The sequence below is a fragment of the Penaeus vannamei genome, chromosome 2 (genome assembly GCF_042767895.1).
Source record: "Penaeus vannamei isolate JL-2024 chromosome 2, ASM4276789v1, whole genome shotgun sequence".
Taxonomy (NCBI): domain Eukaryota; kingdom Metazoa; phylum Arthropoda; class Malacostraca; order Decapoda; family Penaeidae; genus Penaeus; species Penaeus vannamei.
In genome coordinates this window covers 31380082-31399155 of record NC_091550.1, presented here as the reverse complement: position 1 = coordinate 31399155, position 19074 = coordinate 31380082, and the positions used below count along the sequence as shown (strand labels likewise).

The 19074-nt window shown below is 37.8% G+C and overlaps 2 protein-coding genes across 2 annotated transcripts in view; one reads left to right on the top strand and one right to left on the bottom strand.

Moving 5' to 3' along the window:
- Window positions 1–109, bottom strand: part of PGS1 (Phosphatidylglycerophosphate synthase 1) — an 11262-nt gene extending 11153 nt beyond the window's left edge. The window contains exon 1 of the mRNA XM_070132139.1: window positions 62–109. Coding sequence (XP_069988240.1) covers window positions 62–102 — 41 coding nt within the window. The 5' untranslated portion in view covers window positions 103–109. The remainder of the gene's footprint in view (window positions 1–61) is intronic.
- Window positions 110–395: 286 nt separating this feature from the next.
- On the top strand, window positions 396–18777 carry LOC113823358 (E3 ubiquitin-protein ligase RAD18; the record flags this gene model as incomplete). Its single annotated transcript, XM_027375985.2, is given in 12 exon segments — window positions 396–622; window positions 6500–6572; window positions 7062–7140; window positions 8093–8225; window positions 8456–8644; window positions 9718–9969; window positions 10177–10311; window positions 10425–10568; window positions 10791–10908; window positions 15661–15721; window positions 17607–18248; window positions 18533–18777. Coding segments are annotated over 11 exon segments (2049 nt in total), but the record flags the coding sequence as incomplete, so codon positions are not given.
- Between the last annotated feature and the right edge of the window lie 297 nt (window positions 18778–19074).

The window sequence follows — 19074 nt, the reverse complement described above, 5'->3', positions numbered from 1 at the left end:
AAAGCAATTCCTAGTTCTTTACCTCAATCTCAATCTCAATTGAGAATCGTAATATATTTACCTACGCAAACCGTGCAGACGATGCGGCAAGTAGAGCGCCATTACGGTACTGTATCTTCAGTAAGTTTTGATCACAATTATTACGAACATATCAAATAAGTGAAGAGCAAAATTATAGTGAAATATCTTAAATTTGGTATATTTTTATCATAATACAGCTGTATGTACAAGGCAAACACTAAATATTACAGAGCGATAAAATGTAAGACACGCTGTATCAGTGGCATTTCCGTCTTAAATTGAAAGAAATATACGCTGTATGATATCTTCGTAAAAGAGGAAAATTTATTTTTCTTCATTTTGAGTAATCAACATCCTGAAAGTTTGTCTTTTTGAAAGATGTACTCGTTCAGGAAAATAGCGCGGGGAAAATGTAAACAAACAGATTCGAACGACAATGCGAAGGACTTTATGTCAACAGTAACGTCATTTTGGAAGCCTTGGGAAGAAACTTTGGTGATTTCTGATTCTAATAAATCTCTTATATCTAGCTGCAACTGATGACATGTGGCATTTATGCCGTTGAGGAAAAGCATCTTAGATAACCGCGTCCTTGGCTTAGGTAAGTTTTGAAGTTTTGTGTATGGAAATTCGCGAATATTTGTGATACTATATGTAGATACTTGTACATATTGATAACGTGCTCTGAGACACTTGCTTGTCCAATAATTTTATAATATTTGCGGTTGAAGTTCACAACAATATAGTGAGTGTTTTGTGGAAATTATTTATATTTCCCCAGTACCTTTCATGCCCTCTCATGCCATTGGGGCCAAGAATGTGGGGGATTGGGGGGTTTTCATGAAGTAATTTGTGTATATTTGGAAACTAGACAGTGAGAAGAAACCAGGGATACCTAAATCATCATGATCCGTTATGCAGACATATTAGAAAAAAAATTATCAAAATATGAATAATATATACAGAATCACTTGCTCTATTATCAAACTCAGGGGGCTGTGCCTCCTGCAACCTCCACCCAGGAAAACAAAGAATCCTTTATGTATTCACAGCAGGATAGAGCATTGACACACTCAGCATTGGGCCCTCCTGCATGTCAGTCATATGCTCTACCCTGATGTGAATATGTGGAGGATTCTTTGTCGTCCATAGTGGAGGTTAGGGGGTGGTATCATATTTTACCCCGCCATTTCCCTGGTATACGATATGTTGGGCTACGGCAACAGCGCTCCTCTGCGCAAGACTTAAAAACGGCAGGAGGGTAAACAAAGACTAAGTAAGGGAAGCAAGTTCACTGCAGTCTGTTCTTTATCTACCCTAAATGGCGCAGTGAGTAGGATAATGGCCTTGTTCCACCAGTACTTTGCACAATGGGGCGTCCCAGAGGGCATATCAACTGATGATGGCACCAACCTAACTAGTGATGAAGTGTGCATGTTCATGAACAAGTGGGGCGTTGTAGTGAGAACATCCTCTGCTCAGTATGCACAATCAAATGGCCGGGCCGAGGCAGTGGTCAAGTTGGGCAAGAAACTGCTATGTGCGAACATGGGGGCTGGAGGCAGTCTGGATTCAGACAAGTTCTAGAAAGGTCTGTGGCAGTACCTGAATAAACCCCTTTGGGAGGTGAATAAATCACCTGCACAACTAGCCATGTGATGTTAGCTGCGAGACGGAATACCGGTGCACAGGCATTATTACAAGGTAGACATGCATTGGCAGCGGGCTCTACGTGCATGAGAATTAGCAACAGCCCGACAACACAGGAACATAGTGGAGCAGCATGGGACACCAAGGACCCTCATCCCCCTGACACCTGGTACACCAGTGTGTGTGCAAAACCAAGCCACAAACATTTGGGACAGACGGGATGTGGTTACAGAGGCCCTTCTGCACTGTCAATACTCCATCAAGCTAGATGGCAGTGGTTGTATCTCGATTTATAATCGGAGGCACTTATGGCCTGTTTGGGTTACCATGACAACCCCACATCCAACACCAGAACCAGTGAGACAGCCAAGGAGACAAATCACATGACCTGGGTGGATCTCTGACTTTGTCACAGACACGCCCACATAATATATGTATTTGTGCTCTCTTCTTTTTGTGCCCCCTGACTCTGTATAATGTGTCAGTATCACAGGGGAAGAAATTGTATCATTTTGATTTTGTGTTGTTTCTAAGTGACTGAGGTACATAAATTTCATATTATGTTCTTTTTTACTAGTCAGATAGTTTGTGTCAAAGAGTACACTAATATCTTTGGGGGTGATGTACAATATGTTGGGCTACAGCAACAGCGCCCCACCGCGCGAGAGTTAAAAACGGAGTCTGTTATTTATCTACCCTACTCCTGGTACCTTTTGTGTCCTCCCCTGCTATCAGTGCTGAGAGTGTTGTTAATGGGAGTGGAGGGGGGGGGTATTTCTGCGGTATAATTTTGGGTATAGGTTACTGAGAGCAACACGCAAAGATAAAGGGAAATGGCCAATGCTATCTTATAAAGTTTAAGAAATAGAGGTAATTTTTTGTTTTACGTCTGCATAACAGATCGCAAAGATTTTGGTATTGTTGGACTCCTCTCACCGTCTACAATGCAAATATGTAGGCTTTATTGCACAGAAGCCCCTTCAACCCCCACATTCTTGGCTCTGATTGCAGGGGAGGGCATGAAAGGTATTAGGGAAATGCAGGGTAAAATGAAAATATTATACACAGAATCAGTCAATGTAATAATTCTCCATGTATTCATGGCAGGAGAGAGTGTCAGACGGACTTGGCAACACCGCTCCTGCATGGCAGTCATGAATATGTGGAGGATTCTTTGTTTTCCTGGGCTGGGCTTGGGGGCATCAACCCTCCCATGAGGAGGTTGCAGAGGGCACACCCTCCTGTGTTAGACAATATAGTGATGTATTCTGTATATATTATTTACATTTTATCCAACAATTTTCTTGGTACGTTTCATGCCCATCCCTCCTGTCGGGGCCAAGAATTTCTGTTTATTTGGAAACTAGAGGGTGAAAGGACTCCAGCGATAATAAAGTAATCATGAACCGTTATAGTGACGTATTAGAGAAATTTACCAAAATAGAATAAGAAACAAAGTAGTTTAATCTACAGCTGCTTCACATTTACTTGTAAATGACAAAAATGGCCGCTGCATAGTACCATTCAGGGAATAAGTCTACAACACCCTCACTTAACCAGATTTCTTAATGTCCGTTTTCTATAGATGGTCATGAAATGCTAATAAATGGGGTGGTACAGGAGGATTTGCCCCTCTGTCTAGGGAATAAACAGAAGAAAGGTTAGATTTGCCATTTGGGTTTGCATGATACCCTGGTTTTAGGACTTAGTCTCTGGATAGTGCATCACTCTCAATAACAATTACCTAATTTGGTATATTTAGATAGTAGAGAGTGAGAGGAATCCATCATTACCAATATCATTGCTATCAGTTATATGAAGGTATTCTAGAAAATTATCAAAACTGTTTAAAAGTACATTCTATGTTCAATTTTACTTTGATTCAACCAACTCTCGGTGGTATATTTTATCCCCTTATACAAATAATGGAAAAGGGAGTGTACCATTACTGTATGTTAAATCTTACTTTCATGTCATTTTGGCTAATCAGTGCTGATGAATTGTCTCTAAACTGTAAAGTTTTGTTTGTAGGAAATCTGTGGCTATGACCATTTTATATTTATGTGCAGCTTATCATTATTGAAACTAATACAGCTGTTCATCAACCCACTTCTTTATAAAAATATTAATTGTATCTTTTGTGTGCATAATCTTTTGGTGATTTTTGGTTGAAGGTAGTCCAGTTCATGTTTGATGTTGCATGTATGTAATGTTTGTTAGAAAATACCTAACTGTAGTGAAGCCGACCCCCGCAACCTGCAGCGCAGCATACTTCCCCCAGGTTGGGTCCAGGTCCACAGCCTGTCCTCTTGCCCTCGCCATCAGCAGCTTCTCGACGACGCATACCGAGACCTGATTGGTTGACCACGGACACCTCACAGCTCGCCCATTGGACCGCAGGCTCCCCTCGTTCCCGGGTGGCTGGCACAGCTCAGACCCACTTAAGTTCCTGCACTCATCCTCCAGCAGAGCAAGACACAGCAAGCAGCTACTAGGCCTACCAAGGCCTTAGCCGACGGGTGAGCTGCCCCGGCTCTCCCTGGCGATCTCCAGCACACCCCCACACACAAAAGCTCCTTAAAGAGATGATTGACACTAGTCTATGGCGGATACAAATCCATTGCCATACTAGTGACACAAATACCCAGCCTTCTGGAGTATCACGGTTATCGCTCGCTTGCTTAGCTCCCTCACTGGAGGGGGAGTACCTGTAGCCGACCCCCGCAACCTGCAGCGCAGCATACTTCCCCCAGGTTGGGTCCAGGTCCACAGCCTGTCCTCTTGCCCTCACCATCAGCAGCTTCTCGACGACGCATACCGAGACCTGATTGGTTGACCACGGACACCTCACGGCTTGCCCATTGGACCGCAGGCTCCCCTCATTCCCGGGTGGCTGGCACACCTCAGACCCACTTAAGCTTCCGCACCCGGGCCGAGTTCAGCACTCACGATCCTCCACCTGAGCAAGACACAGCAATCAGCAACTAGGCCTACCCAGGCCTTAGCCGACGGGTGAGCCGCCCCGGCTCTCCCCGGCGATCTCCAGCACACCAGCCATACCTGTGGGCACTCACCCCCACACACAAAAGCTCCTTAAAGAGATGATTGACACCAGCCTATGGCGGATACCAATCCATTGCCATAGTAGGAGTGGCCAACTTGTCTTGCATGTGGCAGAGACTTCAGGTGCACATTGCAAAAATTCAAGTATGGATTACTGGCGATACAACCTGCAATAGCAGTACTGTAGTCAATATCAAGTACTTTGGCCCAGTATCATTTTCACAGTAGGTTACATTACCAATATCCCTTTGCTACTAGATGGCATTTATTGTATGACATGCCATGCTGAAGATGGTTGTCTCACTGAGGATATGTATGTCATATTATCTTTATAGCAGTCCAGTCTCAGTTATAGTCCTTTTATCAAGTAAACACACCCAACAACATCCTAAAGAAATAGGTTCCTGCATATGGACATAGTGTCATTCCGGGAGCTAGCCTCCTCTTAGATATGGTTGATGGAAATAAACTTTACCCTTAATGATTCCTTGAAGGAGCTCATGGATAAGCCACTCCCTTAAAACCAACCGAATTAGTCTTCAAGTGCTTTATGCACTCATGATATGAAGTCCCCATCACCTGCTACTCAGCAACAATTTCCAATGGTGAGATGTTCCCATTACCTGTCCCTTAGATATTTTTCCATGATGATACATTTCAGTCACCTGCCCCTTAGCCAATTTTTTTCATGGCAATATCTCCCATGTCACCCATATCCAATGTGTTAGATGCAGGGGGAAAATTATTAATGTTGCAAGTAGCTGTTTAAAGTGAGAGGAGAGGATCCTAGGGGAAAGGGCAGGGGTGGATTGATGGGTGCAGTGATTGTGATAGCTTGGAGAGGGTATAGAGATAGAACTGGCTAGTAGGTGAAGCCACCCAGGCATACACAAGTCCCAGCAGGGTATAGAGATTGAGCGGACCTTGAAGAAGGATACCACGCATAACCAAGAATGCTTACCCTCACTGCATCCTATTCACTGGAATAAAGATGGGAAAACAACCCACAAGTTTTTAAAAGGATGCTCTACTGAGGTAATAAGACTGTAAGAGGATTTAACCAATATGCTCTGTCAAGACAGCTTAAATTTTAGAGGTTGAATTGTGACATTTTAACCTAAATAACTGTGATAAGAAAACCAAGTTAGAGTCAGAACTGTATGGATATGAAACTACTGACTGGAGCAGGCCTTGCTATATGTACAATGATTATTAATCCTCTTGACCCAACTGACCATGTTTGTGGTTTTACTGGTAGGTGATGGTCCATAAATGTGGCTTTTTCTCATATATTGAATATGAATATAAAAGAGTGAATGCAATTCTACTTTCAACAGCCAGCCATTTAGGTTTACTGGATCATACTGTACACACAGTATGGTGCCCAACAATTTTGAGACAATGTTCCCTAAGGCTGCACTCATCAGAGATTAAGTCACCAGCCCTACCTCACAAACTTTAATCAAAATCTAAATTGATGTCACTGATGTGCCCTTCAGGCACTGCCCAAGGGAAGGGTTGAAGATTAGAGTGTAAAGTATTGAAAGTCATTTATTCATTCCAAATATATTGTGGCAAGATAAAACCTGGATTGGTTCCTTATTTGATGATAGATTTCCAGGGAGGCCTACAAGCTCTTTCTATGTGTGGTGGTGGTTTGATTGTCTTTGCTTGACCACCTAAGGCATGGAAATTTGTGGCAGAAGAGCATGATTATAGATTATGTGTATCTAAGTTGAAGTAGAACACTGCTTTTGTCTTTCAGATTACGCTAACATCAGGTAGTCATGGCTGCAGATATGTCTCTTCCTTGGCCAGCCAACATTCCAGAGCTTAAGGTACTAGTATTTCATTCAGTCAGAGGCTTTTTTCCTTATTATAGCATTTTATGTAGTAAGAAGAATTTGTAGTAAATTTATAAAATACAAACAATTATCAGATTTCCAGAATGCCACAACCAAGCACTTACTCCTCCTCATCTTAGACAAATATCTTAAAGGGGACCAAGTGCTTACATGCCAACATTGAAGTATATTCAGTTGTAAAAATGTAACCCCTTCAGACTTCATGGTGAATTAGATATTTGCTCTTCTATTTTTTTATATCTACTTCATCATTTGTAAGCATGTTTGAATTGCTAGAAGCACAAATGTCAGTTTCAATACTGCTTTAGCATAAGAAATCATTTTTGAAATCAGCCACCCCTTTTATCATTATCACAGATGGAGCTCTTGGTAACAATTTTGAGTTTATTTTTATTTTGATGTTATTCTTTATAAGGATGATAATAATCAAATGCATTAGTTAAATCTATCTGATGTATGCAGAGGTTGGATGAGCTTCTTCGATGTGGAATCTGTTACGACTTCATGTCTACATCGATGGTTACAGCTTGCTCCCATAACTGTAAGTTTTCTTATTTGAAATATTTGGTAGATTTACAAAGTATTGATATATTCAGGGCTGTGCTCAAGGCTTTTTGTGGGCACTGAATCCCTCCCTAGTGCTAACTCATTGCCTGTAGTGATTAGCATGTACATATACACACCATGCCCAATGTGAGTTTAGTTTCATAATTATATTTATACATAGATGGCTCCACAAGTGTTCAGTCACCAAGGAGTCACTTATAAATAATACCCATCTTACCCGTTTACCATTTTCCTTGATTTTGAAATATTCTTTTTTATCTTATATTGCTCTTGGTATTGTTCGTAACACTAGTAATGTCAAGTTCAACAATTATTTCTTTGATATTGATAATGCTGAAAAAAAAAAATCTGAAAACTAAAGGAAAGAAGAGGTCTCATAGGTCTACTGATTGTCTACTTGTAGGTCATCTATGTTTGAATATATTTAACAGAACTACTTCAGTGAATATTACATGTTCCTGGCAGCAATGAGTTAAGATTTTCAGAAAAAGGTATACTGCACACTCTTGCTTAGTTCCTCCACAGTTAACTGTGATTTGGTACTTTATATGATTATTTTGTGAAAATTTTAGTACATTAGGGAAAAAATCAAAGATTACTCTCGGCTTTTAGGCTAGAAAAAAATTATGTATCAGTATGTAGAAATGGCTGCAACGATCATAAATCACCCTGGAGGCAAATTATAAGCATTTTCATTAGTAATAGGCAAGTCACACTGCAGATTACTGCCTTTTCCAATATTTACAATCTTTGATGAAACCCTCTTTCCAGGATACAGTGCATGGCCTTTAACATATCAAACAGTATATTTTACAATGCAGTTTTGCATTCTGATAATACTAACTATGTAGATTCTATGAGCCTAGACAACAGATATTTTATTCTATAAAGTTGGATTTTTGTGCTAGTCTATTGCTGTTTTTCAGACTGTTCCCTGTGTATTCGTCAGTACCTAGACTACAAAACACAATGTCCTGCTTGCTTCAGTGAAACTACTAGTCAGCAACTCCGCAACAACAGACTTCTTGATGAAATTCTTGGACTTTTTCCAAATTTAAGGTATGTTCAAACATTTTCAGTAATTGCTTGTTGTTTTGGACATATTTTAAAGAATATAGATTCAAGACAACAGAATATTTTTAGTAATATATGGCTTTGGTGAGATTTTACATATTTACAAATGCATACATGAAATGATAAAAAGGTATGCACTTTTATCACATATGAAAATGGTGTTCAGTGATTTTGATTTACTTTACCAGATAGCTATTGTAAGCAAATATTTACAGGGATAAGGTTGCCAAGCTGTGCCAGACCTCCAAGGGAAATAGCATTACCAGCTATTTAGAAAGCAAGGAGTTAGAAAACCATGAACCAGCTGATAAGGATATTAATACCACAAGTACTTCATCAAAATGTCAAGAAGATTCATCTGGTTCACCTAAAACATCAGTGAAAGAATTAATTTCATCACCAAGGTACATTGATTATGGGGGCTGTTCCAGAGAGGAGGTACTTAAAAAAAATGATCTAATTTCTTGGATATGAGGCCCACATATTCAAAGAACCATAACTTCCTTACTAATTCAGATATTGAAGTGATTCAAAGTGGGAGGATGTAGTTTGTCTAATAATGATTTTGGTTGTAACAGATAAGCAAATAGAAAATTAATATGAATATTGTTTATTTCAAACAACAATTAGAATACCAAACCAAAGATTTGTGTTGTTCGAAAGTTGAGGAAAAAGATGACATACTCTGTTGTCACTCAAGAAACCAAAAACTCACAAGGAGTAATTAAAAGTGTAAGATATGTAAATCCTTGGCACCAAAGGGACCTCACCCCATGGCTTCCTAATATTGTAGCCAGAGATACACCTTTACAAGTCACAAGGCCAACACTACCACCCCTGCTCCATTTCCACATGAATTTGAGGCTTTCTGCACATATTGCATACATGCAGAATGTCTCCCAGATGAAGATGATAGTGACTATTTTCATTTGGGTAATTTCTGTTTTGATCCTGTGGTATGAAGAATCTCAGATTTTTATTTATTTATATATTTATTTGTTTTCTATTTATTTATTTTTGTGATTTTTATTTATCTATTTATTTTTAAAATTTTTATTTATTTATTTATTATGTGTTTCGAGAACATTCCCTGTAAACTAAATGCAATTACTGACCCCCTGCAACATACAAGTTGCACACCCATGAGAGTGGCCGTTCAAGTAAGCCCAGCACCTATATCTTGGGCCATGCAGTGGCTGTGAAGCATGAAGACCCAATTAATTGGTCATTTTGCCCTTCTAATGTGAATGCCAATGTTTTCATTTATTGGTTTTTGATTGTGACCTTGAAAAAGACAAGACATGGATGTATAGTCCTAAAATTTTTATCAGTAGCCTACTGATCCATAGTATGAGAGATATATTTGTAAAATAAGGAAATTGATAGTAATAGAACTTCATCAGTCAGCTTGCTTAATCTCAATATAAATTTTGTTATGTTTGTACAATGCTCATGTTAGTCTTGAATGATATTGCAGGATTGGTAAAACTCTTATGGATACCCCTAAAAGAAACTTAGGAAAGTCTCTATTATCAAGTAGCAACAGTACACACTTGAGAGGAAGCCAGGCAGAACCATCCACTTCAGGTTTCTCTAGCACAAGTAGTACCCCTAAATGTGCTTCTGGACCATCTGCTAGTATTTTTAATTCCCGGTTATCATCTCCAGCATCATCAGCACAGAGTACACGCCAGACTGCCTCTGGGCACTTTTCCATTCGTAATGATATGTAAGTAAAATGTATTTTAATGGCCTGTCCAGAGTTACAAAGATGATTTAAAGAAGCATTTGATTAAGTTTCCTATTGCACTACAGCAAAATACTCTTGTGAGAATATGTAGTCTGTTGTCCATACTGTTAACCATATTGTTGACTTTTCATTGAATTTACTCTGATTCAGTGATTAAATTTGTTTACAGTCATGTTTATTTTTCAGTTCAATAGTGAGTGGAGGGCAGGATGAAACCAGAGTCAGTTGCCCAGTGTGTTGTGTAGAAGTGCCAGAAAGAAACATAAATCTACACTTGGATGCTTGTCTGAAACGGATGGAGACAGGAAATGAGGAAGAAATGTAAGAATAGTTACCTTAACCAACCAGCTGAGCACATATACAAAGCCTGTAAAACCTTTGCATATATATGTTTGTTTAACTTAGGTATTAATCTTCTTTCTTTGTCCTTACAGCCCCGTCATCTACAGTCCCAAGCGAAAGCCATTGCCTAAACTTGTGTATTCTTTGCTGTCAGAAAAGCAACTGAGACAGAAGTTGAAGGATATAGGCCTCTCTGTGCAAGGAGACAAGCCATTACTTGTTAACAGACATCGCAGGTTGGCTGGCATGTTTAAATAATTGGAAAATTACTTTTAAGATTTTTTGTTTTTACATTTTTTTCAAAAATATTTATAAGTAAATGTTCAGAAGTCTTTTCAGTTCTGATGTTTATGGTAAATTCATATAATTTGAATACCAGCATATAGTAATATAGTAACATAGATATCTAGTACATTTTCTTGAGAAACATTACTGACAGAAAAAAATATATTTGATAGGTACACAACTCTCTATAATGCTGAGTGTGATACTGCTGAGCCTCGCCCTGTATCTCAGCTGATACGGCAAATAGAACGGGAGGAACGGGATGAAGCAAAGGTGGCAAATTCTCGCAGTGTAAGTGTCAATACATTGAGAACATTATACTTGGACATTTTGTAAAAGTATTCAATGGTATGATTTTCATTAATCGTCTTTGTCTTTGTTTCAAGCTACCATACACAAATTAATTTTTTAGTTATGTAGCAATACCTGATAACTGTTTTTTCACATTCTGGTTGAGAATCATGTTACAAACTAGAATTGACATTGAATGACATTGAGATACTACTGATATTGATGTTAATTATTATAAATGTTTGAAATTATTATTAATATTAATGATTATTAATAGTGTTATTATTGATTATATTATCAGCATTATTATTTATGAAGATGTACAATAAAAATCAGTTCACAAATGAAACAAAAGGTGAGCCTTTTGAAAGTGTAAACTTAGGTCATTTTACTCATTTTCTAATAGTAGGTTGGGTGTTCTCTGATACAATTTTAAAATGGTTTACACGTCTCCTTAGGTACCTACACAAAATCATATTATTATGTAGGGGGAAATGGGGATGTACTATGGCCCATGAAATGACTGATCTCCCACAGTCCTTTTAATGTCTGTCACCCTTTATTCAACTGGAAATTGCCTTTATACATCATTTATGTTAGAATAGATGCACTACATCCCAAAGTCAATCCAATACACATCAAAGATGCCCTTAAACATTTCATAATTGCCCAAAACAGTCCAAACATAGCCACTCTAAAGGAGGGTGTTTGAAATTACTCAGTTTACCTGAAATAAGAGGAGCAGAATAAGAATATACTTATATTTGAATGGACTCCTAACAACATGCCATAACAATTTTGCTGACATTTGCTGTATTTTTTCAGAAAAATAATAATTTTGAAGTAAATTTAAGTAAGCCAAATGATTGTTTTTAAACAGCAAAATTGTTTGAATTTTTTCAGTATCTCTGATCCTAAAGAATGGGGGTTAAAAGGAACTACATCAGATGAAAAAAGTATGTATAGACTTAAAATATTACCTATATGTCAAGCAAATTTTATGGAGATTTGGTGATAGTTTTATTAGAAAAAAAAATATTTGATTGATGAATTTTCAAGATCTGTCTGCATTATTGGGCATCACTTGGCTGGCTTGAAAAATACCTGAATGCTGTGGGGTAGACTGTTTCTTTTCCCCACTTATTTCAGGCTCACCATGGCCAATGATGAAGATTTTTTACCCATACAGGGGTAATTAGCATATCTAGATTTGATTTCTCTGGTTTTGCTGCAACTGCCTCTCCTTTGACCATAGCTCAGACCACTCATACCCCCTCCTTGATGTTTGCTGTCAACTCTATCCATCCTGAATCATCCACCAGGTCATTACTCAACCTTCAGAATACACACCTTCCACTCTCCCAACATCCTCTACTCCATCTTCTACTGTACAGTCTTCTTCATTTTCTGGTCCCTCACCCCTTGTTACCAGTCTTCATCCTTGTTGTCCTCCTCCCCACAGTACTATTTTGCTGTACTCCACCCCATCTTCCTCAAGCCCTCATCCTTTTACTGCTTCTGCAACCTTTTTGAGTACTCTTTTTTGGCTCAGCCAAGTGGGATTGATTCTTTATGATTCCCACTATAGCCCCTTAGTCTTATAATACCCTTCTCTTCCAACAAACAATGCCTCCAATAATAAGTAGGCAAATATCCTTTTGCAGTCATTCCATCATATACTCTGTCTACCCTGACTAACCTCACTGGCAAATGTTTTCCTGGCAAGCTGTACTCCTCCCTTAATACTTGTACTGAAACTGTTTCCATCTTCCTGACTGATTATCCTGTCTACGACAAGAACTGGTCAGATTGTGAAAATTACCTGCTCACCTGCCTTGTTGACATGCAATGGTAGAACAGTGCTACACTATTTCTCCCAGCATAAGTCTTACACCAATATTGCCAAGATCAGCTTCCATAGACATGACCTCCCCCATGAAGTGTATATTAGTGGAGTGTCCTGCCTTATCCAATCATATTGACTCCTTCCTAGTCAATGTCATAATTGTTGATGTTTTGGCCACCCAGCCAAACTTCAAATTGCTCTGACCAGTCACACACATGTGCCAATTGTGGTGACTCCCTTAATGTATTTTATAGGAGCTGCCCTGTCTACAAGATGGAATGTGAGGTAGCAATTCTCATATTCAATCTAGATCTCGCTCTGAGAGAGGCCGACAAGGTTTTTCTCTCTCCTATTCCAAAACTGTCTTTTGCTCTGCTCCCCTCCCATTTTCTCAAGATGTCTCAGTATCTCTTTCCTCTACCCTGAACCATCCTACCTCTCTCCCTAAGTCAAATTCCTTTTCCAGTTTAAATCCAGATACTATAATCTCTACCACTTCTATTCCTAACCCTCTTCCTCACTTTATCTGTCACACCAGGCAATCTAAACATTCCAATCCATCTTGTCCTACCACATTCTGACCTACAGCCACCTCTTCCCCTCTTCTCCTCACAAGAAAATCTTTGTTTCTCAGAACTCCCCCACTCAAGTCCTTTCCAAAAACTCTTGAAGACATTCCAAACTTACTAAACATGACCCAAGAGAGTACTCTGCTCCCTCATCTGCCCTCTAATCTCTCAATTCCTATTTCGTCTACATTCAAAGTATTTGCTGATATCCATCCTCCTAATCAAGTTCCTCCTGCTCTCTCCCTACTCAGCCCATCCTCTCCTCCATGTGCACCATTCCTCTTCTTTCCCATTTATCCTTACTGCTCCCTCCTGGCTGCTCACGTGACTCCCTTATGTCTGTCGTAACAGCGTCCTCCATATCCTTCCCCTCCTGACATTCTTCCTGATACTTCACCACCTTCCCCTCCTGACATTCTTCCTGATACTTCACCACCTTCCCCTCCTGACATTCTTCCTGATACTTCACCACCTTCCCCTGTTTCCATTATCTCATTTCTTGGATTATTATCCTACTACAGCTATCATTTCTGCCCATATTACCTATGAACCCCTTGGATCCAGTTGCATGACAAATCATGGAGCTGAAAACCCCGGGCAATGGGTTACGTAAGTGGCCAGCATTCCATATGTATGTTGCGAAGGCCGGGCGTGCATGAACACCCATGAGTGGTGATAAGACTCTGTGCCTCCCCTTTGAAAAGTTATTTTGTGTAAACTTTTTTTATCTTTATCGTCATTTTCCAATGTCCATATTTGTCTTTGGATTTGCTTTATCCAGATGGTAATTACTTCCTTGCACAGACTCCATATCATCTCTTTATGTAGTAAATAACTCAGTGCAAGAAAAAAAAAAAAATGGAACATTTGGTACTTTGAGTTCCATATCTCATTTTTTTGTAATTTTAAATTTTACGTAATACAACCTGCAACGCCGGTCACAGCAGCCAGGAATACAGTGGACAGCATGGAAATGGCATCCTCCCAAGAGCTGACACTCTTCCAAGCAATGTATGTTACATTCCATATTTGTTTATTGATGGAAAAGTGCTAAAGCCCCCTTCTAAGTGCCAAATGAGTTACATCACACTCCAAGAGGCTTGTGCGCTCATGATGAGTTTTTTCCGACACCCTGGCTTTCGCTCTTGACGGTTTGTTCACGTCACCTGGGCTGCGGTCTATTTGCCCAGTTGACGGCATCTTCACATCACCCGGGCAGCTGTCAAAGTTTTTCCTTGACCTGATCACACTGTCATCAGGGTCCAAAGGGTTAATTGTTTCATAATGGCTCTTTGGCTGTTTTGTTCATACAGTGTACTCTCCCTTCCTCAGGCACATTTATAATCACCCTATGTCTGTAACCCCTTCCTCTTTTACAAATTCCTGCCATACTATGTTTGCTCTCTCCTCTTTACCCTTTTCACTGCCATACTATCCTATAGCACTCTACAACTTTCAACATCTAATACATTTTTTCCTATCATTGACTTATTTTTACCCTTTTTGCCACAATACTTTACCATATTGCTATATGACCTCTGAGGTCTAGCACATTTATTTGTTTTAACCATTAACCATCAACCATGTACCAGAGGAAAGATTTAGAGGTGAGGGAAATGCATTTACCCAACTTTATGCACTTTTATAGTAACAAGGTAAAAAAAAAAGAAAAAAGAAAAATTTAAACCTGCAATTGAGGGGCTGTATTCCCTAAATGCCTGCTGGCAGGGTCAAAGAAGCAAACAGTTGTTTTGTACATAGAGTAGAGAGCAGGCTCAACCATGTGTGGCATAGATCCTTGCTACCTAGCATTTGGGTTCAGTTTGCCATTGCATGATTAGACACCACCTGAAGGGCTATCCGAAAATGGATTAGTTTTGTTATAATGATGATAGTTTTGGAATCCACATAGACAGCACCCAAAAAGTAAAATAAGTTGTTAAAAAAGACTATGAATTGCACTCCAGAACACAAGAAGAAAAAATTACTTAAGGTTAAGCTTAAAGTCCTGTTAGATATTTAATATTTCATAACATGTAAGTTCCATTTTAGTTAGTAAGTGCATTGTTCTCAACCAATGTGGAAGAAAAATGTACCTGGTGATGTTTCAGGAATCATAATCAAGCATCTGAAAAGGCCATTTTCTGTGGCATGTTTTTCTATTTCTTTGAAAACAATGTTTAGCAAATGTAGTTTTAAAGATTTATATTATACTGCTGAGAACTAATTTTCCTTATACTTGCTGGTGGTGAAAACACTGTGTTGAAATTAATATAATTTCTGAAGTACATTTACACAGAATGTATTTGTCAGAGGTATCCTTCTTTTTCTTTACAGATTTTTACTTATGATAGAAAAACAGCACCAGAGATCATCGAGAAAGAACAAAATGATTATTGTAAGTTGAAATTCTCTATTCATTTGTGTGAATGCGTTTGTACAGATATCAAGTTGTGATACCTTTCCACTACAGTTTGTGTAGTAAAAGGATTAGTTTAGTTTATGCTCACCTGCATGTTCTAACCTGTATTAAATATTACTAAAATGGACTATAACAGACGTTTAATATCTACTCATACATTTGATAAACTGTAATGCCTCCTTTTTATCTTGCAAACACTTTAATATATATTTTTGTCAGGGCAAAGGAAAATTATCAAGATTGTTTGTCAAGAACAGTTAACACCTTCTCACTTATTACCTAGAGAAGGTGTCTTGAGTAACCCAATCTTGCCATGGATGGTGTGTACATATATTCCATGCCCACCGTGGGTTTAGGTTATTATTTCTCTTTACACATAGATGGCTCCACAAGTAGTCACCAATGAACTAATTACTAGTACTACCTGTCTTACCTGTTTACCCTTTTCCTTGATTTTTGGAAATATTTTCTGTTATCTTGTATTGCTGTTAGTAATGTCAATAACATTATAATAATTATAATAATCATAATATTAACATTGATAGTGTTTGTAAAGAAAATCCTTTTTCCTGCAAGGAAAGATAAATTCAGGTGAAATCACAATGTCTACTAATTGACTCCTAATTGCCATTTATGTGTAGTCATCTATGTGCAGAGACATTTCACAAAACAATATTACTAGGAACACTACATTTTTCTGATTACATGGGGTTAAGCAGCCCATGTGGAACTATATCATACTATTGGACATAAATTCAAAAGGAAACCCAAGGCTGGCAGAATGAAAGGCTAGTCTTTAATATACTCTGCATAACAGTCAACTCCTTTTTTCATTTGGTTGTATGATGGGGATTGATTTTCAGGTTTCTGACCCCAAATTTCTGGATACTTGCAGGTAATGTTGTAGACTTTGACTTATTTTAACTTTAGATGAATTTAAGGTGCTGAATAAAAGGCACTTACCATTGTCAATTTCACTGTATGTTTAAATAATTACAGAATTTTGTTTATTAAAATGTGTTATTAGTTGTGCTACATTTGACAAGATCTCATAATCTATTCAAAGATGAATCTGAGAGCAAAAAAAGGGAAACAGAGTGAGAGGGATAGGTCTGAGGGAGGGAAAGGGAGGGAAGGAGGAAAAGTGAGCAAGAGTAATAGTAAGAGCAAGAATAACAGAGAGAACATGTATTCGTTTTATTCTAGGAAATGGAAGTTTTTTTGTCTGATGGGTGTATTTATTACCATGAAAACATTGTTAACATTCACATACAATATTCTACAGGGTGGCATTCTTAGAAGAAATGCAGGTCTTAAATTTTGATAGACTCAAAAGATTTACTGGATAACCTTGTATCTTACTTTGCTTCAGAAATGAAAGTAGACCAGTTCAGTTTGATAAAAAAATCATGATAAATTGGAAATCTATACCAATCTCTATTATCAGTTTGTAAAACTCTTGTCTCGCTGATGGATGAAATATTATTACTTTACACTTTAGATTACCAACTTTGTTATCAAATATGCAAATATAAGTGTGTTTCATAGATAATTTGTATTTAAGGGACTGATTATTTCTTCTAAAGTACATGCATGTGGAATGGATTGTGTATTATACATCTTTTTAGCAGGTTATATAATATTTGTTTTGTTTTTTATAAGTACTGTATTTATTAATGACAATTTTTTTTAGAATATTAAAAGATAGCATAAATAGTATAGCAAGCAGTTCATAAAATGCCTTACTAGGTACTTTGAACAAGGACACACACAACAGCTATAAGTACAGTATATATATATATGTGTTTGGCATATGCTAGTGTTTGACTCTCCTTTTTTTACTTTTCCTCTCTTTTTTCAGTAAAAAAAAATGAAGACCATTTTGCCAAGTTAATTGCTGAGGTCAAGAAGAGAAGAGCGAATGCAAAGAGAGCAAAGGAGTCAAAGAAGGAGCAATCAGAGGAAGTGACAATGAAACCTGGAGAAGGAAATATGGCTCTTAATGCAGAAGAAAGCAGGTTGCTTCCTAAAAGCATGAGTGAGGATGATGAGCTCAAAAGTAGAAATAATGGAACTGAGAGAGAAAAGCATACAGGCAAAAACAAGAAGTTATTTTCTCTGTTTAACTCCAACACATTAACAGATGGTGTGATAACTAATGATGAAGTTCTTGGTGAAGAAGAGAAATCTAAAGAAAATTGTGTAAATGATAGTACGGTTTCTTGTGGTGAAATTCTTGAAAATAATAATGATAAAGTCAAACATGCCTTGGTAAATTCAGTAGAACCTCCTCTGACAGCTAGCACTGTGAATGCACAAAATGATGATAAAGATGAATTTTCAACAGTAAAAAATATGATAGAAGAATCCTGTGAAAACAGTGTGGTAGAACCCAGTCCAGACTTTTTCTCAGGAAGTCCAGCTGGTTCACAATCAAGTTGCGGTAGCTTTAGTTTGCTCCAAGATTGTGATCCTCTCACCATACAAAACCCTGAGCTTCCAGGTATTTATCCTCTCTTAGGGCATAGTTCTCCAGCATACTTTACTTCCTTTTCCTGTGTATGCAGTGTAAAAAAAGAGTGGTTCTCTCTTGTGGAAGATATTTACAGTTATGAGGATAACTGCATTTTTAGAAGGTTGACATTAGAATGATATTTCTTTAGTGTAAACTTTGAAGTATTCACAGTGTTTTGGATAAGAATTAACAAAACGTACTCATTATGCTAAGCATATTCCATAATTGATTTAGACTGCATTAATTTTTTAATATTTTCTTCCTTCTTTCAGGAGATAATTTGGAAGAAAATGATGATGACATTATCCCAGGCCATCAACCTGAAAGCTGTTCAGATGACCAGGAATGTGGGAAGACCCCGAGCCCACAGTTAGGAAGAAGATCTACCAGAAGCAACAAGACAGTGGGTGCACTCCCTGTGCCAGCCTTGCAGGAGTTGGGCCCAGAGACACAGGCATTTTTGGAGGACTCTCAGGGGGACCCAGATTACTTACCATCTCAACTACTAGATGCTGTTGTGAGCTCTATATATCTTTTTGCAGTAGCGGATTATAGATGTTCTCTTGATTTATATATATATATATATATATATATATATATATATATATATATATATATATATATATATATATATATATATATATATATATATATATATATATATATATATATATATATATATATATATATATATATATATATATATATATATATATATATATATATATATATATATATATATATATATATATATATATATATATATATATATATTGATGCCCTCTTGATTTATATAGCAATCGTTTCTGTGATG